The sequence below is a fragment of the Drosophila rhopaloa genome, unplaced genomic scaffold (genome assembly GCF_018152115.1).
Source record: "Drosophila rhopaloa isolate 14029-0021.01 unplaced genomic scaffold, ASM1815211v1 contig_3, whole genome shotgun sequence".
Taxonomy (NCBI): Eukaryota; Metazoa; Arthropoda; class Insecta; order Diptera; family Drosophilidae; genus Drosophila; species Drosophila rhopaloa.
In genome coordinates this window covers 11,470,646-11,497,721 of record NW_025335123.1, presented here as the reverse complement: position 1 = coordinate 11,497,721, position 27,076 = coordinate 11,470,646, and the positions used below count along the sequence as shown (strand labels likewise).

The following is a 27,076-nucleotide window of genomic DNA, read 5'->3' as shown; positions in this document are numbered from 1 at the left end:
TGCGGTTCGGCCAAAGGCTATCGGCTGTTAAAGCTCTGATTTTGAATTTATATTTAAAACTCGATCGTTAAATATGAAATTCGGTTGATAAATTACCGATTGCGGAAAAACAGACGAAAATTGGGAAAATCGTGACAAAAGTTTACCTGGTGAACCATCTATTAGTCTTTTATCACTACTTTAAAACCGTATTTACCACACAAACATTTTAGCTAGCTTTACATGTGCAGTAAATTCGTCAAACAAATAAGACCGCGAATTCTTTAGCACAATAGTAATCCACATTTACCACATTATCTTTGTATTTGGCGGTTGATTAATTATCAATCGGGAATTCTTTACACAAGTAGATTAATGTTTAAAACCCCAATAACATCGCACACTTTTGCTTTCAAAATTTGTATTGTATTTAATTGAATTATATAGATTGGAGTGATATTGATTACGCGTAGAACTAGGGACATTTACTGGCACTGGCTGAGGGCATGGGTGTAGAAGGTCTTCTCCTCAACGCCCCGCTTGATCACGTGCGGTATCTTTTTGGGCACCATGCTGGAATTGCAGAGAAAAGATACAAATTAGTATCTGGAAACTGGGAAGGCAGATGCTTCGGGACTCACGTGATGCAGTCGATGATGGGACAGACGGAGACGCAGAGTGTGCAGCCCGTGCAGTCGTCGTTCACGTGCGGAATGTGCGTGTCCTTGTCGAACTCGATGGCCTGGTATCCGGAATCGGCACATGTCATATAACACTTTCCGCAGTTGATGCACATGTCCTGGAAAAATATATATATATTCGTTAGGATCAAAACTTTTAATTAGTGGTGCAGTATAGTATTATATTATTTTAGACCAAAGATTACAAGTTATTTAAAACATTTTACTTAAAATATGATAATTTTAGGATTTTAACCTATATATGTTTATATAAACATGAATATTATAATCGAAAAAAATCAAAAATGACTCTGTTAGTAAGTTTTGTTGAAGTCAATTAAATATGGATTCGAAAAATCGGATTAAAAAATTCCAACTTTGGAATAGTAATAGTAATAGTAACAAAACTCACATCGTCGATTAGTGCCACCTTCTGCTGCTTGTTGTCCAGTTTGTTGTACGACCCGATCTTGTCCAGTGCCGCGCCGATGACATCCTTGATCCTCGGAGCCGCCTTGGGTGCTCCATCCGCCGCCGGCGCAGCGTTCGTGGCCTGCTCGGCATCCCAGAGAGCTCCCTTCTGGCGGCGCAGGTCGGCCAGCTGGATGTCCCGCTGCCGCTGGTAGGGACCGAAGAAGCCCAGCGTGGTGTTGCCCTCGCCGGTCAGCCGGACCACCGGCTTGCCCTTCTGGTGGACGGGCGTGGGCGGCGACTGGCCGTCCCAGAAGGGGCCGTCCACCGGTGGCGGATTGGCCTTCAGGTAGAGCAGGGTCTTCAGCGCCGTGCAGTAGTCCTCGATGACGGTGAAGTCCTGGTTCTGCACGGAGGAGCAGATCTGCAGGACAGTGGCGCCCGCCTGGATGAACTGCAGGGCCACCTCACCGGAATCGATGCCGCCGATGCCGAGGATGGGGAATCCGGGCACACGCCGCGCAATATCGGAGATGGCCTTGAGGGCCATCGGCCGGGTCGCGTTCCCGGAGACGCCGCCGTAGGTGGTGCGTTGCTCCTTGCCAATTGCTGGCCAGGCGGTGGAGTCCGCCTTCAGGCCCATCAGTCCCTGGACCGTGTTGATGGCCGATCCGCCGTCGGCTCCTCCCTTCTGGGCCGCCTCCGCAATGGATGCGATATCCGTGATGTTGGGAGTCAGCTTGATGAAGAAGGGCAGCTTGACGGCCCGACGCACCCAGCGCGATATCTGCTCGACCAGCTGGGGATCCTGGCCACAGGCCAGACCCATTCCCCGCTCGCCCATGCCGTGCGGACAGGAGAGATTCAGCTCGAGGGCGTCCGCACCGGACTGCTCCGCCTTGATGGCCAGCTCCGTCCAGTCGGCCTCGTTGAAGCTGCACATGATGCTGGCTATCACGATCTTCTCGGGGAAGTCCCGCTTAAGCTCGCCAATCGACCGAAGCCAGTACTCGGCCCGCTTCTCCGAGATGAGCTCGATGTTCAGGAAGCAGCCCTGCTGCGGTCCATACTTATAGCCGGATGTGGTGCCCCGGACGATGCGCGGCGACACGTTCGTGACCAGATCCTTGTCCAGGCCAAAGGTCTTGGTGACCACGTAGCCCCAGCCCTGCTCGAAGGCGCGCCGGATCATGGCCGTGCTGGTGGTGGGCGGAGCGGAGGCCAGGCCGAAGGGGTTCTCGAACTTGAGGCCGCACATCTCCACGGAAATGTCCACTGCATCGATGTCCGTGTAGAAGAGCGGCAGGGCGGCGGGTGTGTCCAGGGGCAGACCCTGCAGCTGGCAGTGGATGCTCCAGGCGGCCACCTTGCCGTCGTTCACCGATTCCACCGTGGTGTTGGCCACCCCGGCGAGATCTCCGCCCAGGAACACCTGCTTCAGACTGCTCTGCATGGTCACACGGTCCACCACGGGCAGTTCGCCGCGGAATTGCAGCGGCGCCAGTGCCTCGCGCACATCGTGGTCCTCCAAGCCGGATCCAAAGGCGGAGATCACAAAGTTCGCTTTCAAGCGCTGCGTCTGCTCCTCATCCTCCACCCACTCGTCGTTTTCGTTCTGCTCGGTGCGACAGAACTCCATGGCGGTGATCAGGCCCTCCTTGACGATCACCTTGCGGGGAGTGAGGTAGGGCAGCAGCTCGCACCGCTCGTCGCGGGCCAGCTCCACCTCCTCGGGAACGGCACGGATCCCGGAGGATCCCTTGCGGAACACCACGAACACGCGCCGGGCACCACATCTCAGGGCCGAGGTGGCGCAGTCGAAGGCCGTGTCTCCAGCTCCCAGAACGATGACGTTGCCATGCAGCTTGGGCAATCCGGCGGCGGCCTTGCAGGCGCACAAGCCCGGCTTCGACCCATCCGACACCAGGGGCAGGAAGTTCTTGGACGTGTAGAAACCGTTGCTGGGCTCCAGTCCCGCAAAGATCGGGTTCAACTTGGGCTCCGGCAGGCCAATGCCCACGAAGACCGCATCGTGACCGCCGGAGAGCAGGCCCTGGATGGTCAGATCCCCGGTGCCCAGCGAGCGACCCGTCTCGATTCGCACGCCCAGATTCTTGACCAGATCGATCTCGAAGTTGACCGCATCGATGGGCAACCGGTACTGGGGTATCTCGGCGGCACTGAGGCCGCCCAGGTAGCTCCTCCGCTCGTAGATGGTCACGTCGCGGTAGCCCAGTCGCGCCAGGAAGGTGGCGCAGGACAGCGAGGCTGGTCCGCCGCCCACGAGGGCGATCCGTCCACCCAGAGGATTCGCCTCTGCCTGCGGCGTCCGCCGCTGGCGCACTCCCATCCGCTTGAACACCTCGGTGGCGAACTGCTGCAGCCCGCCAATGTTAATCGGACCCGCCTCCGAGGCCTGTAGATTGCAGCCGCCGACGCAGAGATCGCTGGTGGGACAGACCATGCCGCAGGTCAGACCCAGCGGATTGTCCGAGAAGATCGCCTTGGCGGCGCCGTAGAAGTTCTTGTTGGCGATGCTCGTGATGAAGCTCTTGATGTCCAGCTGCGTGGGACAGGACTTCTGGCAGGGCGCGTCCGCGCACTTCAGGCACCGGGCCGCCTCCTCCAGAGCACCTCGCTCCGACAGCGTCGTGTGCTTGATGTCCGAGAAGTCGTTGGCCAGCGTGGTGCATGGCGGAGCCGCGTGGTCCGCATTACGCTTCCAGTGCTTCTTGTTCTCCTTCGTCTGCCTGGTGGGCACCACCGAGCACTGGGTCTTCACGCGCGGATTCAGGGACAGCAGGTCCTGAGGGAGAAGATATCGTAATGTATATCATAAACCAAGCATACATACTTAAGACCTACATTTTATGCCACTTCGCAGATTTTTAGAGAATCGAATCACAAATCTTTAGAGGTATGTCACTTTGAAATCCGATTAAATTTGGTAAAGTTATGGACTCTCAAAATCCAGTTTTGGGTCACTCTATTTCAAGACATCGGAAAATCAGAAATAACAAACATGAAAATGGGTCAAAAATTTGATCAACGGTAAATTGAAAATTTTGAATGCAGATTTTTAGAGGATCGAATCACAAATCTTTAGAGGTATGTCACTTTGGAATCGGATTATATTTGGTAAAGTTATGGACTCTACAAGTCCAATTTTGGGTCACTCTATTTCAAGACATCAGAAAATCAGAAATAACTAACATGAAAATGGGTCAAAAATTTGATCAACGGTAAATTGAAAATTTTGAATGCAGATTTTTATAGAATCGAATCACAAATCTTTAGAGGTATGCCACTTCGGAATTCGATTAAATTTGGTAAAGTTATGGACTCTCGAAGTCCAATTTTGGGTCACTCTATTTCAAAACATCGGAAAATCAGAAATAACTAACATGAAAATGGGTCAAAAATTTGATCAACGGTAAATTGAAAATTTTGAATGCAGATTTTTAGAGAATCGAATCACAAATCTTTAGAGGTATGTCACTTCGGAATCGGATTATATTTGGTAAAGTTATGGACTCTCGAAGTCCAATTTTGGGACACTCTATTTCAAAACATCGGAAAATCAGAAATAACTAACATGAAAATGGGTCAAAAATTTGATCAACGGTAAATTGAAAATTTTGAATGCAGATTTTTAGAGGATCGAATCACAAATCTTTAGAGGTATGTCACTTTGGAATCCGATTAAATTTGGTAAAGTTATGGACTCTCGAAGTCCAATTTTGGGTCACCCTATTTCAAGACATCGGAAAATCAGAAATAACTAACATGAAAATGGGTCAAAAATTTGATCAATGGTAAATTGAAAATGTTGAATGCAGATTTTTAGAGGATCGAATCACAAATCTTTAGAGGTATGTCACTTTGGAATCGGATTTAATTTGGTAAAGTTATGGACTCTACAAGTCCAATTTTGGGTCACTCTATTTCAAGACATCGGAAAATCAGAAATAACTAACATGAAAATGGGTCAAAAATTTGATCAACGGTAAATTGAAAATTTTGAATGCAGATTTTTAGAGAATCGAATCACAAATCTTTAGAGGTATGTCACTTCGGAATCGGATTAAATTTGGTAAAGTTATGGACTCTCGAAGTCCAATTTTGGGTCACTCTATTTCAAGACATCGGAAAATCAGAAATAACTAACATGAAAATGGGTCAAAAATTTGATCAACGGTAAATTGAAAATTTTGAATGCAGATTTTTAGAGAATCGAATCACAAATCTTTAGAGGTATGTCACTTCGGAATCGGATTAAATTTGGTAAAGTTATGGACTCTCGAAGTCCAATTTTGGGTCACTCTATTTCAAGACATCGGAAAATCAGAAATAACTAACATGAAAATGGGTCAAAAATTTGATCAACGGTAAATTGAAAATTTTGAATGCAGATTTTTAGAGAATCGAATCACAAATCTTTAGAGGTATGTCACTTCGGAATCGGATTAAATTTGGTAAAGTTATGGACTCTCGAAGTCCAATTTTGGGTCACTCTATTTCAAGACATCGGAAAATCAGAAATAACTAACATGAAAATGGGTCAAAAATTTGATCAACGGTAAATTGAAAATTTTGAATGCAGATTTTTAGAGGATCGAATCACAAATCTTTAGAGGTATGTCACTTTGGAATCCGATTAAATTTGGTAAAGTTATGGACTCTCGAAGTCCAATTTTGGGTCACTCTATTTCAAGACATCGGAAAATCAGAAATAACTAACATGAAAATGGGTCAAAAATTTGATCAACGGTAAATTGAAAATTTTGAAAGCAGATTTTTATAGAATCGAATCACAAATCTTTAGAGGTATGTCACTTTGGAATCGGATTTAATTTGGTAAAGTTATGGACTCTACAAGTCCAATTTTGGGTCACTCTACTTCAAGACATCGGAAAATCAGAAATAACTAACATGAAAATGGGTCCAAAATTTGTTCAACGGTAAATCGAAAATGTTTAATGCAGATTTTTAGATAATCGAATCACAAATCTTTAGAGGTATGTCACTTTGGAATCCGATTAAATTTTATTCGAAAAATAAAATTTGTTGGCTGTGAATGCCGCTCGATGTGAAATTGTATAACAAATTCAATCACATATTCCCTGATTTAATGCGGATTTTGTCCAAAATATATTTCACAAGGGTCCCTCATGGTTTTTTAAAAAAAATAAAATTTTTTAGCTGTGAATGCCATTTGATTGGAAATTTTATAACGAATTCAACGAGGTATGACATTCCTATATGCGACTACTATTTCCCAGGGTTTTAATCTAAAAAACCAAAACTCGAGCTAATTTTTTCAGATTTTTGGTAAAACAAAATTATAAGTGTAACTGTTTTGTGCCCTTAAATTATGGGTCAGACTTCGTGGCAGTTTTTTTCAGTGTACGAGTTGGACCTACCTCAATGTCGGGCGAGTCCTTGCTCAGCAGTTGGGGCGGACTCATCGTGGTGGCGGCGGCAGTTGTTAATCTCCTGGAAGAAGAAAGACGGGTTAGAGATACGGATCACAGATGGGCACCACGTGGGAATTGGCAACCTGCACTATCGCACCATAGAATCCCCTAATCGCGACTGCCAGTCTTATCGGAGCCCCACTCGAATCGATCCCGAGGAGAAACTGTATCGAAGTGCACTCACGGCACCATAAATCTTATCATCCAGAGGGAACCTTATCATTTATCAGCCACGGTCGCGACGCCCAGCGGAGATTATGGTGTTAACACATTGTGGCACCACCCGGTTTCTTTTCTAATTGCTCTCCCCAATAGTTTCGGGCCTCATCGAATGGGGCCACCCCTCGAAGAGAGATTAAAGACGGGTGAAGGTCACGATAATGGGGGCTTGTTTTGTTTTTTTTTCACTTATGATTGGCCAAAAACTAAACACACTTCTTCCAATTCGAACATCTCATTTCAAGTCAAAGTGCTTTTTAAATTTCCAGCTTAGATTGTAAACATTTTCTTGATTTCGCAACTCAAATTGATAACATAAACATTTAATTTTAATTTTAATTGTTTTTATATTTCCCATGTCACCAAAAAATAGTATATTAGTTTCGATTTTTTATATTATTTATGAACTTCTTTTAAGGTAATACAAATATTTAACTAATAAAAAATAGAATAAATTACAGAAGGCAGATTCGATTTATTATATATATCTAAGTATATTTATAGTTGCAAATATTAGCTTATTCACATTCCCAGTTAGTTATTCAATTGTACAAAATTTTAATTTAATCAGAAACGTAAACCGTTTATTTACAGACCTTCGCTTACATTAGTACATATGTATATGCGACTCAATCGAATTCAATTCAATTCATATTTTGTAACACACGCTCTCTCGCTCTTCACCTCGCACCCTCTCGCTCTCCCACACACTGAATCGCTGATTAGAATTTTGTATTCTATTTAACATATTAGTTAATGCCCCCCCTCCACCGTTTCCTCATCCCATTATCATTTTGGCTTTATGGTCCAGCAAGTTTGGCGATATGTTTTCATTATCGGTATATGCTAATGGCGAAATTTGAAAAACAAGTTCCAAACTTAAGTTGTTTTTGACTTTTTTCGGCAACAAACAGTGCGATTGTATTGAGATTAGTGGCCGAAATACATACCGATCGAAGGAACTTTAAAGTTTAATTTATGAACACTTCTTGGCGATTTCTTTAAATTGAGCACACAAAAAAAAGTAACACTAACCGACGAATATCGGTAGAAACTAGCTGACAAGCTCTACGAAAAACACGAAAAACTTAAATTGGTCTTCACACTGGAAACGCCAAATTGAAAATGGTCTTGGAGAACGACTTCCAATTCAACGTTGGCTCGGTTCTGCGTTGCAGCCTACGTCGACGTCGCTGTCGGCGTCGTCTTTCCATTATCTCCAGCTGTTTTATATATAGTAAACAGGGGCGCGGCAAAGGGGGCGTGTGTCCTAACAAAAAACGGTACAAGGATGAACTTCTTTGAAAAAAAACTTAATTAGTTTTTCAAGATTTAGCTTCAAACTTTTTTAAAGTTATTTTATAGTTTAGGATCAATTTTACCATTTATTCTTTCCATTCTTACATAAAATATTTTTCTTTGAAAGTAACTTATAGTAGTAAAATACAAAAAGAAACCATAATTTTTACAACAAAATAATTATACAATTAATAGTTAAGCCTTACGCTTGGAAAATTTACTTATTTTTAAAGTATTGGGGTAGGACAATTCAGATAATATCAAAGTTTATTAAAAATAAATTTAAAAAGCTGAATATTGCTTTTTTTTGCATATTGCATGAAACGCATATGCAAAAACAAGAAAACAAGTATGAAATACATATTGAAATTAAGAAAATTTTAATTTGATTGAAAACCAATTTCCAATACCTACTCACTTTTGTGGGATTTATTTCTACGTCCATGTAAGCACACCAACGTCAATGCTGATTTTGCGAAACATTCGTACTAGTTGTTTACATTGGTGATCATTCGATGAAACGATTAAAAAGTGATTGATATTTTAATTTATTTAGGTTTGTCTGCTGCAAAGCAATACCGAATTAATTTTACTATCTAATAATTAAGGTAATAAAGAATATCTTTAAGATACACTTTGATCTCATTTTTTCTGTGTAGACAGTTATTTTTAAGGCGTGCCATGCGATCGCCGCTCTTTTCGTGTTTACCTATTCTCTTTTCTCAGTTTACATAGTTGTACAGTACAACTTCTAAAGATTGAGCACTTTTTATGCAAGCTTTTTAAATGAAAAAAAATATTATGAATAAATTGTATATACATGAGGACTGTACGAATCATGACTTTGATTTCAGAAACAAATCTCATATTGTCCACATTAATTAAAATTATTGAAATGATTGTCCACATTAATTAAAATTATTGAAATGACTAGTAAAATTTGTTAATAAGTAAAAATAAATTTACATTTAACTACATTTAGTTTATTTGTTTAGGGTGTTTACTGTAGCAAGTTTTCCTTAACAGAGCTGATTTATTTGACAGCCGAAAAGAATGCTATAATAATATGTTAATATTAGCTAACAAGTGCTTAAAATATTTCTCAATGTAACGCCTATGACCAATTTAAAAACCAGAAGAAAAGTTGCGTATTAAATAAATCTAAAATTTATATTTCACATATATAAATCTATAGATACACGGAATTTGCTTACACCAAGCCAAAAAGTATGCTTAAAGCTGCACAATTTATCACACAAAGATAAACTTGGACAAAGGCGAATATAAAACCATGTGAAGGGGCCGCATTATCATTCGCTTGAGTTCATTTAATATTGCTTATAAATTTCTATTCGGAAAAGTTGCAGTTATTAATGCTTGGAACTCAACAACAAATAAAAACAAGGAGACTATTTACTAGTCTTATCAAATAATAAATAGCTACTAGGATGGATAGTAAGTAAACCAAACTAGAAATTGGCTAGCTTAGTGTTCTTGGCAAAACATTTTACAATATATTATGCATATTCCAAAAATGTTTACGAAACCATATTTCACATTACTACCATATATTTCTTGGTATGCCATCACTGTCGGATCATCGGGCCATTAGCTGGCGGACATTGTGGGTGCCAAGTGCCATTGGCAGTGGCACATGACATTGGCCATAAACTTAAGTTAATCTGGACGAGCGGCAGTTGCATTTGCATTTTCTTTTTCACAATTCGCCCCGGAAAGGGGGATACTAACGACTGCCAGCACCCCCAACTGGGCGCCCATTAAAAAGGCATAAATTATAGGCAGCTGGGGGGGCCCCAACCACCCTCCCCCCACCACCCATGCTCACGTAGTAAATCAGAGCGTTTAATTAATACACAATGCAGGCGGATCGGATAATAAATTACATTCGAAATGCATGCCAAAACTGAAATTTGTTTCGTCTCGACGGAACGTGTTGACTGGCCGGATTCCACTATTCGCATTTCATTTCCCGACAGCGGATTAGGATTTAGCCGGACAGTTTTGTCAGATCCATTGTCACATCGCTCACTCACCTCGTGCCATTGGGTGGGATCGAGATCCCAGACCAGACACTTGTACTTTGACGGAGGACCGAGGAAATCGAGAGTGACGGCGCCATCCCAATTTGGGTTGGATCATTTGGAAAATGGGTGGAGCAAGGGTCGATCTGCTGATACCCAGGGGATCGTAGGTCCCTAATAGCTCAATAGCTTTAGATTTTTAATCTAATAGAATCGGTTTTCAATGACTAAAAACTACTTGGGACCGGGAAAAAAGTTTGCTTTAAAATTACATAAGAACTTTAAAGTGATTAAAAAATAATGCAGTCAGATTAAAAAATGTACACAATTGTTTTGTTAGTGAACTTTTTTAAACTAGTGTCAAAAAACCTCCAATACAATACTTTTTCTTTTAAATAGTATCATTTGTGTTCGTGTTAAGGTCTATTTATAAATAAATGTTGCTTTAAAAAAATGTTAACAAAAAACTTATATTATTAAATGTTGTAAATTAACTTAAGGCATTCAAAAGTTTAAATTGTCAACAGTTTTAAAAACAATCTGCATTAAAAATGTCGAATATCTATTAAAACAATTGCGAAATTTTACTATTTCTAAGATAAGTTTGTAAAATGTTGTTGTCACATTTTCCCAATATAATTACCAGCTAAGACAAACTAGACCACAATTCCAGCATGCTGCTGTGTATGTAACTCCGAGCATAGGGTATCGGCAAACAAATGTAGCCCATGCAAATGGAAAACGCGTGCAATTAATCAAAGTGGAACCGAGTGCCCCAACGGATCTTAGAAAATGGCATGGGCTAAAAGCAATTTGTGATTAGAACAGCCACATGCGACAAGCTCCTCGAGTTCTTGGGCCTTTCATCTGGCGACAAGTCGGGGCAGATATGTATATAGTATGTATGGTCGGGGATATAGCGAACATATCTTTATAGCGACATATAGATGCCAGATAGATGAGATGCCAGAGATAGAGACCTGGATCGACGGATAGATACACGTCGCTGGGTCATTATATTCGGCTATATGCAGCATAATTTATTGGCATTTTTATTATTATTTTATTTATGATTTCTGAGTTTTCAAATTTGTTTGGATCTGCTCCGCTTTCGCCGAGCCTTTATTGTTATTGTCATTATGCAGATACAGATACAGATACAGATTCAGATAGGGATACACATATTTGCCCGATTACTATATATATCGGCTTACTATATCTTTTCGCACAGCCATCTATTAAGATCACACGATGACATCGACGAGGGCTCTCGAACAAATTGATGAGACAGGTGGAGCCGAACTGAACAAGAATCTATATCCATATTTCCATTTCGACTGCTGCATATGTTTTTGATAATTCCGCAGCGGCAGTGAAAGATTTATTTAATTATTTTCATGTACACGATTTTCGATTTAATGAGCAGTTTACTGGGGTAACACTGAATCGAATCGAATATTGAATGGGGCAAATGGCCAATTCCCATTAGACAACTAGCCGCGTATATGCGAGTATAAACTTATGATTATGAATATGTATAAATATATGTATATACATATATATATTCGATCGTAAAGCGGCGGGAGGCGGTTGTGAAGGCGTCGTCAAAAATAGATATGGCCGCCAACTTTAACGGTCGCCGAAAGTCGACTGCAACTTTTAATGGCAAATAAAACAAATGCCAGGCAAGCAAATCGAATTAAATGGCAAGAAATTTATGAATAAAGCACACAATGTTGGTGGATCTTTTCCTGTGCTCGCCGACAAAACTGCCTACTTCCTGCAATTCCACTACATTGTTATTCCACAATGTTTTGTTTTATAGGCCCCATTTAAGGATACTTTAAATTAAGAGTTGTTAATATTTCAGTCTTAAGTGAAGACTTCCCAAGCCATTATGTTCTTTAAACACTTGTGATTTATAAATATACTAAAATTGCAGATCACTTCAAATTAAAAAGGATGAAAATTAAATCGATTTGGTGAATGAGGATCACTAATATTGAACCTTGAATAGAAACACCTGTATTTTTTAACACAACAAACTAATGAATACATTTTTTGTAAACTAAATTTCATCCACAATATCATTCCCCCTCCAAAACTTAGGGTATTTTCGGCATGATTTCAGAAATATTTCTAGCTAGGTGGATTAAAAAACGTTTTGACAAAACGATTTCAAAGCCCCCGTCCAAACGAGCAGACATATCTTTGGCAGGCTTTTCCAAGAATTTAGCACTCGTCGAGTATAATTTTTAATTTATTATAAATAAATAAATACAAATACAGATACAATTATTTAGTTTAGTACACACAACACAGAACTGGGAGAGGTGACCAGAGGACTGTTGGGGGACTACACGTATTTAGCCACATTTTTGGGACGCGAGCTCTCGGTAAATTATATATTTTATATATCACTGCAATCATTACCAAATGTAAAATGAGGACCTTTAATTTCCCATTAGCATCGGACTTACAGCTGTGTTCGAAATAACTTTATTTACTAATATTTAATGTTAAGGCAAAAAGTTGTAAATATAAAAAGCATAGTTAAATTTTTAATTTCATTCCAAATTCCACATGTCAACGAATTTATTGTGTTTTGATTGCATTTTTGTGAAATAATTTCTGTTTTGATTGCATTTTTATGAAATAATTTCTGTTTTGTCATTAGTTTTTGTGGAAACTTTTATTAGCTTTTTTTAGTATTGGAAAACTGAAACTGAAATTGATTTCGAATGGAAATAAGAAAATCGAACAGTTGATATTCAACTGATTTAAAAGTATGCCTTTTAGGCATATTATTTTTTTGAGCCTTATTTTGAGCACAGCTGTATTTTAAATATTTAAAGGGAAATGAAAGAAATGAAGAAACCACTCGAGTCCCGGAAAATGGGGCTTGATACAGCGCATATCTAAGCCAGCTCGGCGGCAGCTGGCGGAGGAGCAGGAGCCGTGCCAGGATCGGCTGTGCCCGCCGATGCGGCTGCCTGATCCGCCTGCTCCTTCTCCAGGACCGCCAGCAGCTGGTCCGCCTCGGCGGCCTTGGCCTGGAGCTCGGCCAGCTTGCGCTGCTTCTCGGCCTCATCCGCCAGCCGCTTGGCCCGGCGCTCCTCCTCGCGCCGCAGCTGCTCCTCCAGGTGGGTGCGGAGCAGGCTGTCGCCCAGGCCCAGCTTGTCCATCACCTGGGTGATGTCCCGGCTGTAGCGCAGGCGGGTATTGTTCGCCAGCTCCTCGGAGCAGTCCTCGCGTCCCTGCTGCAGACGCTGCAGCACGGACATCTTGGCGTCCACCACCACGTAGTTGGAGTTCGGGATGAAGCTGTCGCTCTTCTCGTTCAGGTACTGCACCAGAGTCCTCAGCGAATTCGAATTGGCCTTGGCGTTGATGGCCCCGCTGGCGAAGTCCTGCGACTTCATCATCTGTAATCGCAAATTAGATTTGATTAGGAGTCTAACGAAAATAGATTGACATTTGTTTTTAAACATAATTTTTAAAGCTTATTTTCATTTAAATATTAAATTATGGTAACTTATTTTTAATTAAAAAATAAAGAAAAAAAATTAAGTAATTTGAATTTGGCATTATTGTTAAACACAGCTTTAAATAACAAATCAATCAGAAAATACATTTGTAATTAGATTGTTAACTCGCAAATCTATGGTAACCTAAAGCACGAAAACGATACACTATTGGGGTCTTAAAAAGTTTATCATTGCTGTAGTTCTGATAAAATATAAAAAAATAAAATATAATTTGTATTAACAATTGCATTTACCTGCGCATGCGTGGACTTCTGCTTGCACTCCAGGCAGTTCCAATTGGGATGCGGCAGTCCGGAGATCTCCGGCACCACCAGACCCGTGCAGTTCGTGTCCCGGCAATACAATCCCGAGATGAAGGCACCCTTCTCCTGCAAATGGTCAAGATTTATATTAATACAATATATTCAATTGTTAGAACTTAATATATATATTCATTGTAAACTCCATTAAATATATAATTTAATTAACTTGGTTTTAAGGTAATTCAGTCAGATAGGGAATGTTCCGCAGAAACCTTAAGCTTTCGACCATACATTAACTATTTATTACCCTATGGAAACATATTTATTGTAGTGGCTACACAAAAATGTTAGATATTCCAACAGACTTTGCATTATCTTATGACATATTGGAGAATACAATTAATGCGAATTGATCGCCGTATTATCGTGGTTATCGACACATAATTATCATTCCTATCGGTAATTGGTAATCGGCACACTTGCCGGCCCATCGATCACTTGGGAATTAGCACAGCACTTGGGATGTTTGGCGCGTGAATCATTGGGGCCAAATGTCTCGGCTAATGAAAAGCGCTTTCGCATTTCTGGGATTCCGATTCCAGCTAAAAATAATCCGAAAACGGATTGAACGAGCTCCAACAAGTGATCGCCGTGTATCTGCGATATGAATACGCCCGGCTATATATCCACCGCCGATCCGCGAGATTGACACATAAATTAAAGCAAGAAAAAGAGATGTCGCTCCGTGTGCGTTTTAATATTCGCTCGTGCGATCGATAAATATCCACACACAGGTTGTTAAGGATGTCGGTCGTCCGCGGCCACGTCATCTCCATAAAATTCCCAATCCGAATCGTTCGCCCAATTTGCTTGCTCGTAAATTAACTCAGATAATTAATGGTTCCGATCCGCAGACTGCACTATAGACAAAACAAAAAATCCACTCTTTTGATATATAATAAAAAAACGTTTGTTTAACTTTTCCCAAATAGTGTTGATTTTGGCAATTTGATATATAACATTATTTCACTTTTACGATCAAATCGGTATGTTTGCATTGTTTTTGTAATTAGTAAAGTCTAAGTTTGTTTTTTTTTTAAATGAAGCCTGTATTTTAATATTAATTTCGAAGCGGATGGAGGATGATAAACACTCGGAACAGCGGAAACCTATAAGATATGAAAACAAAATACCTTTGCGGGAGTTCGCTGAACTATAGTTTAAATCATATTTCCAATTAATTACACCAACACGTGCCACAGTCAAGGGCAGGAAATTAGAAACAGTCGGTGCTATTTTTGACATTTAACAAATGGGCAATTCAGCGGACTCGTTAAATGGAAAAACTTTGTTAGCTATGAAAATATTTTTGGTACCATAAAAAAAACAAAGAAACATATTCTTTTTATGACGTTTTTCATCAAAATAAGTTTTTTTGACCAAATAAAAATATTAAATTGATTTCCTAAGGGACAAAAAACGTTATATTTCTTTTCAAAACTATATCAAAAAGGTTAAGAAAGCAGTCTTAATATCAGTACTGCAATTTATTTAACCAAGTTCCAACAAACAAATCTTCTTGTTTTACAAAATTTTGATATGATAAATATTTTAACCCTTCAATAGATAGTTTATGTTGGCACGATTTGGCCGTTTTGGGGGATTTTTATTAGCATTTTTATTGCTCTCAGCCAATATTTACAACAGAAAGACTTCCTCCATAGTCTCTTTATGGTTAAATTAAGATGATTCCGAGGGTTTTTGTATAGGCATAATACTCGTAGTTTTCATTATTTGGCCTCTGTGTTGTGCCTCGCATTCTCGGCGAATGTCAAACGGGAAATTACGATCCGAGGCGCTATATGTGGCCATGGCCAAGAAAATCTGTTTCTATATGCATATAAAAACAAAAAGAACAACAACCGATGCGAGGCGAATAAAAAATATCCGTCGGTTAACATGAGAAAAATGTGACAAAAATGAAAATGGACTGTGAAAACGATGGGTGGGGGGATCGGATGAAATCAAAATCAAATCAATATGAGATGAAAATTCAGTCAAACCAAATGCCACAAGATATATGAAAACATATATGAAAACCGAGAGTATTATTCTGATTTCTTTTTTTTTATTCCAACTTTTGCAGGAATTTCTAAACGACTGCCAAGCGAATTAAAAAGCTTTTTGGAATCCATCTATTTATTTGTGATTTAATTGAATTGTTTTCGGCTCGTTAAAAATAAACAAAGTTGTTTATGGCCATGTTTTTTTTGTTGTGGCTTGCCACTTGTTGCGCCTGGAAAATGTGGGAAAATCAAGGGGGGTGGGGGAGGGGGTTAGCTAATCGAAACATCGGAGAGGAAATCAATCGATGGCCAAGAACAACAAAATCCAAAAACTTGTAATAATAATGGGAAAAATCGATCTGGCCGCGAGTCTTTAATTGTTTTCGGATGAATTTTGATGGGCACAGGAAATCCTTAATGAAAATGTTCGCACCCAAAACAATTGCGGCAAAAATCAAAAAGGCTGTATGGTTCGAATATTGTCTTCTTTGATCGATCATGGTCCAAAAATGGGCGAAAATCTATTCAAAGCACGTACTTCAATCCGCAAAGACAATGCCTTCAGCGAAACTATAAAGATGTTTGATTATTTCTTTGCTTAATTGGTAAAATAGTTTATTCAGCTGGCCCATCGATCATCGCTTGGATTTTTGGGAAGGGGCTGGTCTTTGAGTCGGTGGCCAAGTGGTTTTTGGCCAGGAAGATGAGCAAAATAAGTGAGCTTTTGGGCAATCACCATTAACATGGAAATCTTTGATTCCCAATGGGGAATTGAAGTAGGTATTGGGAAAAATCTATATCACTTACTTACTTAATCTAAATAAGTCTATGCCCAATGTTAAAATGTAATTAAACAATAAGTGTTTTCAAAAAAATTAATATAGATTTTATGGAATGGGTATGACCAAATTTATGACCAAATTAAACGGAACGTAAATATTGTTTATCTCTACTAAAATCTCCCTGAAGTACTAGTATTGTAATTAAGTTTTGCTCTAAAAATGTTTTTTTAAACCGTTTATTATTTTCTATTATCAAATGTTTTTCACAAGTGATAAGAAATCCTTTGCACAAAGTTTGAATTGCTTGAAAGGGATAGCGATTAATTTTTCTCATTGTCAGAAACTCTTCTAATAGCTGTACATAAAAATAATAATTTAAAACTATTATTAACAACGTTTTTACTATCTTTGCTAACTACCCTGTTGTATTTGATTTAAGTAATAAATAAGTTCGACAAACTATTTCTCTTGATATTTACAATACAAAAGGCAGGTTCGATTTTAGACTGATTTTTCAAGTTTTATAATCCAAAATGTCGATTCTTCTCTGCTAAGTTTTCACCGAAATCACAAGAAATGTTTTATTTTAAAAAGATTTCATCAACGGATTCCGGCAGTTGTTAAAAAGAGACTTTCTTTCTTGGAACTACCCAATTCCAATCCAAATTTATATTCTTTTTCCAATTTCAATCCCAATTCCAATCTCAATTACATTCCCAATCCCAATTCCAATGAAAATTATAAATTCAATTCCAATCCCAATTCTAATTAAAAGTATAAATCCAATTCCAATCCCAATTCCAATGAAAATTATAAATCCAGTCCCAATTTCAATTCCAATTCCGATCCCAATTCCATTCCCAATTCCAATCCCAATTCCAATCCCAATTCCAATCCCAATTCCGATCCCAATTACAATTGCAATCCCAATTAGTAGCCCAGTCCCCATTACTCACCGTCGGATCGGAGCAGCGCGGGCACTTGCAGGTGAAGCCCTTCTTCATCTTGAGGAAGAGGTGGCGGGCGATGTTGCCGGTGAAGAGCTTGGTGTAGGTGGTGGTGACCTCGAATCCCTCGGGGATGTCGACTGCCGCGCGGACGATCATGTTGTTGGTCTTCTCCTCGAAGGTGTAGTAGGCGTTGGGAATGCAGTCGTGGTTGACGACGCCGAACAGGGGATAGAGGGCCCGGTAGTTGAACTCCTGGTTGTCGTTCGTCCTGTCCGTGGTCTTGTCGAATCCGTTCGTCCTTAAAACGGCCACGGTGCGGTTCATGATCTCGATGAGCTTCTTGTCGGTGGGGAAGTTCTTGAAGCACTTGGCCGCATTACGCACCTCGGTGCGATGGTTATTGTCGAGATTGGCCTGCAGGCAGTAGATCAGGTCCCGCTGCTCCTTGCTCAGATTGATGGCCCTGGCCACGCACAGCAGCCGGATGATCACCGAGTTGGCCACGTCCGGCTCGTTGGGTCCCCACGACTTGAACAGATCGCAGTCGCCCTTATGCTGTTTCTTCTTCGCACACAGGCTGCACACGGGCAATCCGCATCCCTGGCGGCACATGAACCTCGTGTCTGGGAGCATCTTCAGGCACACACTGCACGCATTCAGGGCGTCCTCCTCGTGGGCGGCCAGTCCGATCAGGAGCGGGCTGTCCCGGAAGATGATCTCGCCCCGCTTCAAGCTCCGCGTGGCCACCACTCCCCGTCCGGCGATCCTCGACACCCCGATCTCCCATGCCGGATCCTTGTCCTTAAATGGGGCCAGGTGGAGGTCCAGCAGCTCCGAGGTGCGTTTCGGGCAGATCATCTTGACCAGGGACTGACTGGGCGCGGGCACACAACAAAAAAGCAACCGACGGCAGGCACTCAAACAAAAAGTTAATCACCAAGGGTATCAGAGATCGCAACGATATCTTAAGTACTCTAATATAGTCTGGATCCTCTTTGATTTATAAAAAAAAACAATCAGTATTTTTCACGATCTCTGTCAGTTCTTTAGGAAATTCCCTTAAAGATCTCAAGTCTTTGAACGCCAACTCGAGGATCTCTCAACCGATCTCAACCGATCTCTGGCTATATCTGATCTATTTTATCTGTCTGGGGAGCGGATTGGTTCGCCTGCAGCGTTTATTTCGCGACTGCCGTGAGTAAACTGTCGCCGTTTTCCAGCCTTACATGATTTTTATGTGAAATGTTGGCGAAAAGCTGAAAATTCGAAAAGCTGTCGACGATCGCCAGAACCGAGCGCAACACGAAGATCCCCGATGATCTGGCTGCTCAGCATTGAACGAACCCCGATCTCTGGGTGATTTCTGTTGGATCAACGAGGGAAGGTGGGGAGGGGGGTTGTGGGGAGGGGAGGGACAGCCTGGGTGCAGGAGCCCAGACAATCCCAATAGAAATCCTGGTGTCCACTTGGATGGATTGATGAACAGCGCATTGTTGAATGTCTCTTTTGACAAGAGCACTCAGAAAAATCATGGTTTCAAAGGCCTTTTTCTTATTCACAATTCATAAAAATAAGATTAAATTTTGTTCTAAAAAATTATTTAAAAACAATTATATTAAAAATTAACAAAAGTAATCGAAATCTTTGACTAAAGAAAACCAATTTAATATGGTTTTGATTACGCGTAAAACTTACACTGGTATTTCTTTATGACTTTGTTCTAATCAATTTAATAATTCTTTATTTGTTTTTAATATTTTTGTTAGAATAACGTTTTAACTACGTTTTACAATTAGGACACAGTTTGAAATATATTTTGTTGTAATTTCTAAATTCAATTGCGAAAACTCTTGAATTAATTATTTATAATTATCGTGTGAGTAGTAAACTTTATCACTAATTGCCATGTGCCTTTGAGACATGAAATATGTGGACACTTGGTGACTTGATTTTCTCGCAGTGCAGTTGAACGGACGGACGGATGGATACGGATGGATGCCTTGTCGGGTGGCGGATGTACAGATATCCGTACATTCGAAACGAGTGTTCGGGAATGTCGGCACATGGATTTGTGCACTTCTGACAGCGCTCTGGAGTTGCGCCAAGAAATGCCGCCCATCAGCGGATGATGGACGATCTCCGGCGGGGGTTTCTGGGCGAGATCAGGGCGATCGGGGAGGTCAGCCCCCGGGTGAGTGTCTGGGGTGGCTTAAATCACTCGCCTTTCCCGCGTTCCGCATCTGATTAAGAAACGACCCCCAGTTTCAAGTACCAATGGCCTCCACAACAAATATCGGGCAGGTACAGTGCGTATTGCTGGCGCGAACTAGCCCTGAAATATGGGACAACGTGTTCATTATTTAAAGTATTTAGAGGTATTTTTAAATAGCTTACAGAGTTCAAAAACCAAGTCCCATACACAGCGAGATTTGTGTCTTTAAAGCAAACATTTTTATACCCTTGCAGAGGGTATTATAATTTTGGTCAAAAGTGTGCAACGCAGTGAAGGAGACGTCTCCGACCCTATAAAGTATATATATTCTTGATCAGGATCACCTCCTGAGTTGATATAGCCATGTCCGTCTGTCCGTCTGTCCGTCTGTCCGTCTGTCCGTCTGTCCGTCTGTCCGTCTGTCTGTCCGTCTGTCCGTCTGTCTGTTTCTACGCAAACTAGTCTCTCAGTTTTAAAGCTATCGAATTGAAACTTTGCACACACCCTTCTTTCCTTTGCACGCAGTATATAAGTCGGAACGGCCGGGATCGGCCGACTATATCCTATAGCTGCCATATAACTGATTGATCGGAAATGCCATAACTTTCGTGTTTGTAAAGTTAGGAAGTTGAGATTTTCTATGGGTTTTATATTTGGCCAATCAATCCGACTCACCAAATTTCATAAGGATCGGCTGACTATATCCTATAGCTGCCATATAACTGATTGATCGGAAATGCCATAACTTTCGTGTTTGTAAAGTTAGGAAGTTGAGATTTTCTATGGGTTTTATATTTGGCCAATCAATCCGACCTACCAAATTTCATAAGGATCGGCCGACTATATCCTATAGCTGCCATATAACTGATTGATCGGAAATGCCATAACTTTCGTGTTTGTAAAGTTAGGAAGTTGGGATTTTCTATGGATTTTATATTTGGCCAATCAGTCCGACCTACCAAATTTCAAAAGGATCGGCCGACTATATCCTATAGCTGCCATATAACTGATTGATCGGAAATGCCATAACTTTCGTGTTTGTAAAGTTAGGAAGTTGGGATTTTTTATGAGTATTAAGAATGCATTATATGAATAATTTTGGAGAATATAATTTACAGAGTATTCTGCAAGGGTATATCAACTTCGGCTCCGCCCGAAGTTAGCTTTCCTTTCTTGTTTTTTTGTGATTTGGTAATATTTAAATATTACTTCTTTCTTGTTTTTTTTTGATTATATCATATTTTAATAGTATGCTTTTCGAATTGAAATTCAGAAGCTAGAGTTTCATATGGCCTTGATATTGTTATTATGCGATCACTGAATCCAAATGCCTTATCAATCCGAAAATAGCAGAGATAACAGAGACTCTCCTCGAAAATCTATTCGCTAAGATAGCGGCTAATCCGGGTGGGCTTTTTCTATAAAAATTCGAGGATGGTGCAATAGATCTATCAGTTTGTTTTCTCACCGCAATCGAAATGTTCGTCGCCAAGATTCTGCTTCTCTGCACTGCCTGTGTCCTGGTCAGTGCCACGCCCCTAGGATTTGGAGCTCCCCGTATCGGAGGTCCCAGGACGCTTGAGGGTGAGGATCTGGTCAAGGCCCAGGAAGTCCTGCAGGCATCCCTGACGAAACTGGACGATGGCGAAGGACCCCACTATCGGTGAGTGAGAAAACCTACAGTTTTAGAAGCCCGTAGTTCAAGATCTTTATGGCTATACATCCATTTATTTTGTATATTTCAGCATCTCCAAGATCCGGTCGGCAAGTACTCAAGTAGTTTCCGGGTTCCTAAACACTTACTCCGTGGAACTGACTGACAACTTTGGAGCTACTAAAGTGTGCGATGTGGAAATTTGGTCCCAATCCTGGCTGCCCAACGGTATCCAGGTGACATTCGATTGCCCCAATGAACCAAAACTGGTTAAGAAACACAGTGCATAAGCAAATGCTTTTATATTTCGTTTAAAAATCATTTGTACTTCGATTGCTTGTGTGCTTTGTATAATTTTTAATAAAACCAGAACATCCGATATACACCATTATTTGAATAATGAATAATGTTGCCGATATCTTAAATAATTGGACCATACATATTTTTTAGATATATAGTACAAGATTTTATTGATTTGCAGTGATATTTATAATATTGAAATACTTTGTGTTATAGGGCGAATAGTGAATCCAAAAGTCTTATCAAAGGAAAAAGTTGGCAGCACGACCACAGCTGACTAGAGATTCCACTGCAAAAAAATCTTCTAAGACTCAGTAGCTAATCTGGGTTTTATAATACAAATCGGGGATCGTTTGACCTTCCAGTGACCCACAAATCAGCAGTGTTTAAGAAGATCTTTGTACTAATTAATGTTAAGTTTGCTTTTTGATTACCGAGTTGAATAAGAGAAAATAGCTCACAGAATTTTTGGAAGCTGATTTAATCGAAACAATTAGGGGTTCTGTTGAAAGCTAATTTCAAGTAAGTCTTATCAACAAGTTGAAAGGTCATGATCCATGGGTTTGCCTCTATAAATTAAGACTGGATCCTTGTACTATTTGTGTTTCTCATCTAACTAAATGGTTTTTAAATCCAAATGCTTTACTATTCTGAAAATGGCAGAGATAACAGAGGCTCTTCTCGGAAATATATTCGCTAAGATAGCGGCTGGGTTGGGTGGGTTTTTTCTATAAAAATTCGAGGATGGTGCAATAGATCTATCAGTTTGTTTTCTCACCACAATCGAAATGTTCGTCGCCAAGATTCTGCTCCTCTGCACTGCCTGTGTCCTGGTCAGTGCCGCGCCCCAAAGATTTCGAGATTTTGGACCTTTTGGAGCTCCCAGGGCGTTTGAGGAGGATGATCTGGCCAAGGCCCAGGAAGTCCTGCAGGCATCCCTGACGAAACTGGATGCTGGCGAAGGACCCCACTATCGGTGAGTGAGAGCACCTACAGTTTTAGAAGCCTATAGTTTATGGCAATACTTTCTTTTATCTTGTGTATTTCAGCATCTCCCAGATCCTGTCGGCAAGGGCTCCATTGGCTTCCGGGACCCTAAACACTTACTCCGTGGAACTGATTGACAGCTTTGGAGCTACTAAGGTGTGCGATGTGCTCATTTGGTCCCGACCCTGGATGCCCAACGGTATCCGGGTGACATTCGAATGCCCCAATGAACCAAAAGTGGTTAGGAATCACAGTGCATAAACAAATATTTTTGTATTTCGTTTAAAAATCATTTGCACCTCGATTGCTTGTGTGCTTTGTATAATTTTTAATAAAACCAGAACATATACACTATTATTTGTAATGAATTATGTTGCCGATACCTTAAATAATTGGACAATATATATTTTTTAAATAGTGATATTTATATTATTGAAATACTTTGTGTTATAGGGCGAACAGTGAATTTAATAATTCTTATCAACCGGAAAAAGTTGGCACCACGACCTCAGCAGACTAGAGATTCCACTGCAAAAAAAACTTCTATGAATCACAGAATTTTTGGAGGCTGATTTAATCGGAACAATTAGGGGTTCTGTTGAAAGCTAAATTCAAGTAAGTCTTATCAACAAGATGAGAGGGCGTGATCCATGGGTTTGCCTCTATAAATTAAGACTGGATCATTGTACTATTTGTGTGTCTCGTCTAACACGTAAACAAAGAAAACGGTTTTCAAATTCATTAGAAACAATTACAGACAACTCAAGAACGTTAAATAAATTATATTAACTATCAACAATAAGAAATATAAAATAATAACAAATTCTTTTATAATCCTGTTCCTTTACATACTTTCTTAAGAACCAACTATCCATCTTCTCCGATCTTTATTTTAGATTTCTAAAATAATTATGTTTTAACCTATGCTGAATTCATATTAATTGAAAATATCTAAATATATCGCTCAGACAATGCCGAACAGTTGTTTATAAGTTCCTGATTTAATTGAAATAATTAATGTTGCCTTTCTGAGCGGTGAAAAGGGCACTTGTTATTCCCTTGCTGAATACTTGTATGTGAGTTTCTGTTTCGGTTTTTGTTTTGGGATGTTGATCATGAGTCGAGCAAGTGCCAGAAAAGCAACTTAATGAATTCGACAAATTGCAAATTGGCCACTGCCTTTGGCGCCCCTTTCGTCACCTATTTTGACACACCCCTTTCGTCACCAATTTCGACACCCCTTTCGACACCTATTTCGTCACCCCTCTCGCCACCCATTTCGCTGCCCCTGTGTGGCAGCGGTGACGAAGAACACTCACGTGCATCGAATGCATCGGATGCATCGCAAAATTGGCCAACGCCAACCATTCCGCATTCGCCTTCCGACAGCAGCAACTTTAATTTAATGAAATGCAAAATAATGCCAAGCAAATCAAGCGTCGCAAAAAAACCAACTAAAATATTATAATAAAATTCGATGTATGCAAATGGCTTGCAAAATATGCATAAGCTAAAAACCAAAAAAAAAAAAAATGCCGCCGGCAACAACAATTTATTGGCGCTTTGACGCGTTTTTGCTGTGCTCCGCTGGCAATGAGGAATTTGGCGCCACCATTGGCCATGTCGTCGTCCGTATCACAAAGTTGCCACCGCGGAATATCCCATCCGTTCTGATCCGATCCCATCCAAAAAAAAAAAAACCAAAATAAATAAATAAAAAACACCCACTCGCCAAACAAAAAAAAAAACGTCGCCAAGAAATGCATAATTATTTTGTTGCCAGGTCAATCGACTTTTCACCTGCACTTCCGCTGCCAGAAAAAGTGGGCCTGGAAATGCATATGAAAATGAACATGGAAATGGAAATGCGGTGGAAAGCGGCCAAGTGATGAGCCAAGTGGCAACTAATTACAAGTTAATCGAGATGAAAACACATTGGTGTCGCAGCAAAATTGCTGCAAATGCTGCATTTGCAACCACAAAAAAAAAATAGAAAAAGAGGAGGGCGGCAGCCGCTATACTAAAATAATATTTTTGCAATTTATTGCAAAATAGAAAAACAAATGAAAGCCTAGAAGTAGAAGTCTACTTAATAATACCCTGCAATAGCTTTTTTTTTTTTGAGACGATGTATTTTTTTTTACTGAGAATTCCCTAGCTAATTCCATAACTAACTAAGCCTATATTATGTATCAAAGACTGGAATCCTTAAAAAAAAAAATACAAAAGTGGACTTGTCATACTTAAAATATGTTACTCATACGTATAAATATCACTCATACGTACAAATATCACTCATACGTACAAATTTCACTCATACGTACAAATATCACTCATACGTAGCGATGAATTTATTAACACTCATGATTTAAAAACTGTTAAGATATACAAAAATCATGATAAGTTTCAAAAATATAAAGGTTGTTACTTAAAACATGTTACTCATACGTATAAATATCACTCATACGTACAAAAATCACTCATACGTAATGATGACTTTATTAAAACTCAAGATTTAAAAACTGTTAAAACTTTACAAAAATCATGATAATTTAAAAAAATTTAGAAAGGTTGTCTTGCAATTCTTAAAACATATTACTTTTACGTATAGATATCACTCATACGTACAAATATCACTCATACGTACAGATATCACTCATACGTTAAAATGAAATGAAATATGAAATATTTCTAATTTAAAATATATTTTAGTTAAGGAATATATCAACTTTGAACTTACAAATACCTGACGGTCCATCATACCCCTAAAAATATCCTCGGCCGCACGAAAATAATCTATGAAAATTAGCTGAAAACCGAATGTATGCCATTTTCCCCGCTTTTCTTGTTGTTGCGTCTCTGGTGCTTTTTCCTCCTCTTTAATTTTCAGAGTCAATTAAAAATTGTTAATTTTACTTATAATTTTAAGGTAGGCAAAATGCAATGCGACGACGAAGACTGGCGAAAAAAAGTAGCAATTAAAATTTTTGCGCGACTTTGTCACATCGGTGAACAACAGGCTGAGGGGGAGGGGGAGGGGTGGCCTGTGGGGGCGTGTGAGAGGGGGGGCATGGCGGAAAATTTGCCGTTGAATGAACCGCTATTGCCGTACTGCTCTCTCATGGAGCAGCGTACTACGAGTACCAGAGATCGGAGAACTATATTGACCGCTCCACTGCAAGCGGAAAGATCTCGCCATGGAAGAGTAATGCCGCTGATTGGAGATATATACGATATATATATGCATATATATATATATAGTGTTTCAATTATATTTGCATATCAAGAGCCATGAATGGAAATGGTTTGTTTACCTCATAACGCACTCGATTTCAGTTGAATTGCTTTCTAAGAACCCAGACACGAGGCAAAGCAAAATGAGGTGTAGCCAAATTATATGTTTTGTTAATTATTATTTTACCCTTGGGTGGAAAACGATTTCGTTCTGAAATCACATAAAAATAGTCCCTTAAAGACAAAAGAGCATCATAGAAACATCTAGAGATTTGAAAAACATTGCTTCCGAATTTGTAAGATTTTCGAAAGTTTATAAATGCACTTTTTGATCCGTTTAAGACTTACAGTACCCTGAATTTAAATCAGGTCTTGAAAATCTATCTAATACAATAAATAGCAAAAAAATACAATGAATAAAACAATTTATTGAGATAATTAATTGCATTATTACTTACGTGTAACTATGGTCCAAAATATTACTTTTTCTTGCAATCGGATTTAGATTATAAGCTGATTTGAAAAATAATGATTCAATTATCTCAACAGAATAAGTATGTTAAGCCGCACAGAACAGCCTTTTTTGGTATTTAAATCATCGTAATGGGTAAATTCAAATGGAATTCCGTCCGAATAAAATCGAAACTGGCCCGAATATATTTCAATTTTTCCCGATAAGCTGATCCGAACCGATGAGTCTATATTTCAGGCGATGTATTCCAATTCCCATCGTTTTCCCGGGCAGATGGCGGTCATCGGGGGCATGCCAAACTTCATTCACCTCAATGCCAATTACACGGCATGGACATTTTCAAAGCCCCAGTCCACCCACCGACCGCAATTCTTTTTGGGCGAATTTCGCATTTGATTTTAATACACTTAAACGCAATCAATTTTATTGCTCTCGTTGCGGTTGCCTGTCGAATCGAATTCGATTTGATTTGCTTTTGAACGCGCCATGTTTTCAGGGGTCTGCGGATGCGGATTTGGATTT

At 40.1% G+C, this 27,076-nt stretch overlaps 4 protein-coding genes across 4 annotated transcripts; 2 read left to right on the top strand and 2 right to left on the bottom strand.

The window, feature by feature from the left end:
* Window positions 1-383: 383 nt before the first annotated feature.
* On the bottom strand, window positions 384-7,878 carry LOC108053112 (dihydropyrimidine dehydrogenase [NADP(+)]). Its single transcript, XM_044461251.1, has 5 exons — window positions 7,717-7,878; window positions 6,494-6,566; window positions 1,072-3,876; window positions 621-778; window positions 384-552 (listed from the first exon to the last, which is right to left on the bottom strand). Exons 2-5 carry the CDS (start codon window positions 6,536-6,538, stop codon window positions 465-467), a joined length of 3,096 nt encoding a protein of 1,031 aa, XP_044317186.1. The 5' UTR covers window positions 6,539-6,566; window positions 7,717-7,878; the 3' UTR covers window positions 384-464.
* A 4,471-nt stretch (window positions 7,879-12,349) lies between these two features.
* On the bottom strand, window positions 12,350-18,886 carry LOC108053109 (SET domain-containing protein SmydA-8). Its single transcript, XM_017135693.2, has 3 exons — window positions 17,702-18,886; window positions 13,889-14,023; window positions 12,350-13,532 (listed from the first exon to the last, which is right to left on the bottom strand). Exons 1-3 carry the CDS (start codon window positions 18,551-18,553, stop codon window positions 13,026-13,028), a joined length of 1,494 nt encoding a protein of 497 aa, XP_016991182.1. The 5' UTR covers window positions 18,554-18,886; the 3' UTR covers window positions 12,350-13,025.
* Window positions 18,887-21,379: 2,493 nt separating this feature from the next.
* Window positions 21,380-21,923, top strand: LOC108053108 (sarcocystatin-A-like). The gene is made up of 2 exons (XM_017135692.2): window positions 21,380-21,570; window positions 21,653-21,923. Exons 1-2 carry the CDS (start codon window positions 21,386-21,388, stop codon window positions 21,849-21,851), a joined length of 384 nt encoding a protein of 127 aa, XP_016991181.1. The 5' UTR covers window positions 21,380-21,385; the 3' UTR covers window positions 21,852-21,923.
* Window positions 21,924-22,643: 720 nt separating this feature from the next.
* LOC108053107 (sarcocystatin-A-like) lies at window positions 22,644-23,187 on the top strand. The gene is made up of 2 exons (XM_017135691.2): window positions 22,644-22,837; window positions 22,911-23,187. Exons 1-2 carry the CDS (start codon window positions 22,650-22,652, stop codon window positions 23,107-23,109), a joined length of 387 nt encoding a protein of 128 aa, XP_016991180.2. The 5' UTR covers window positions 22,644-22,649; the 3' UTR covers window positions 23,110-23,187.
* Window positions 23,188-27,076: the final 3,889 nt, after the last annotated feature.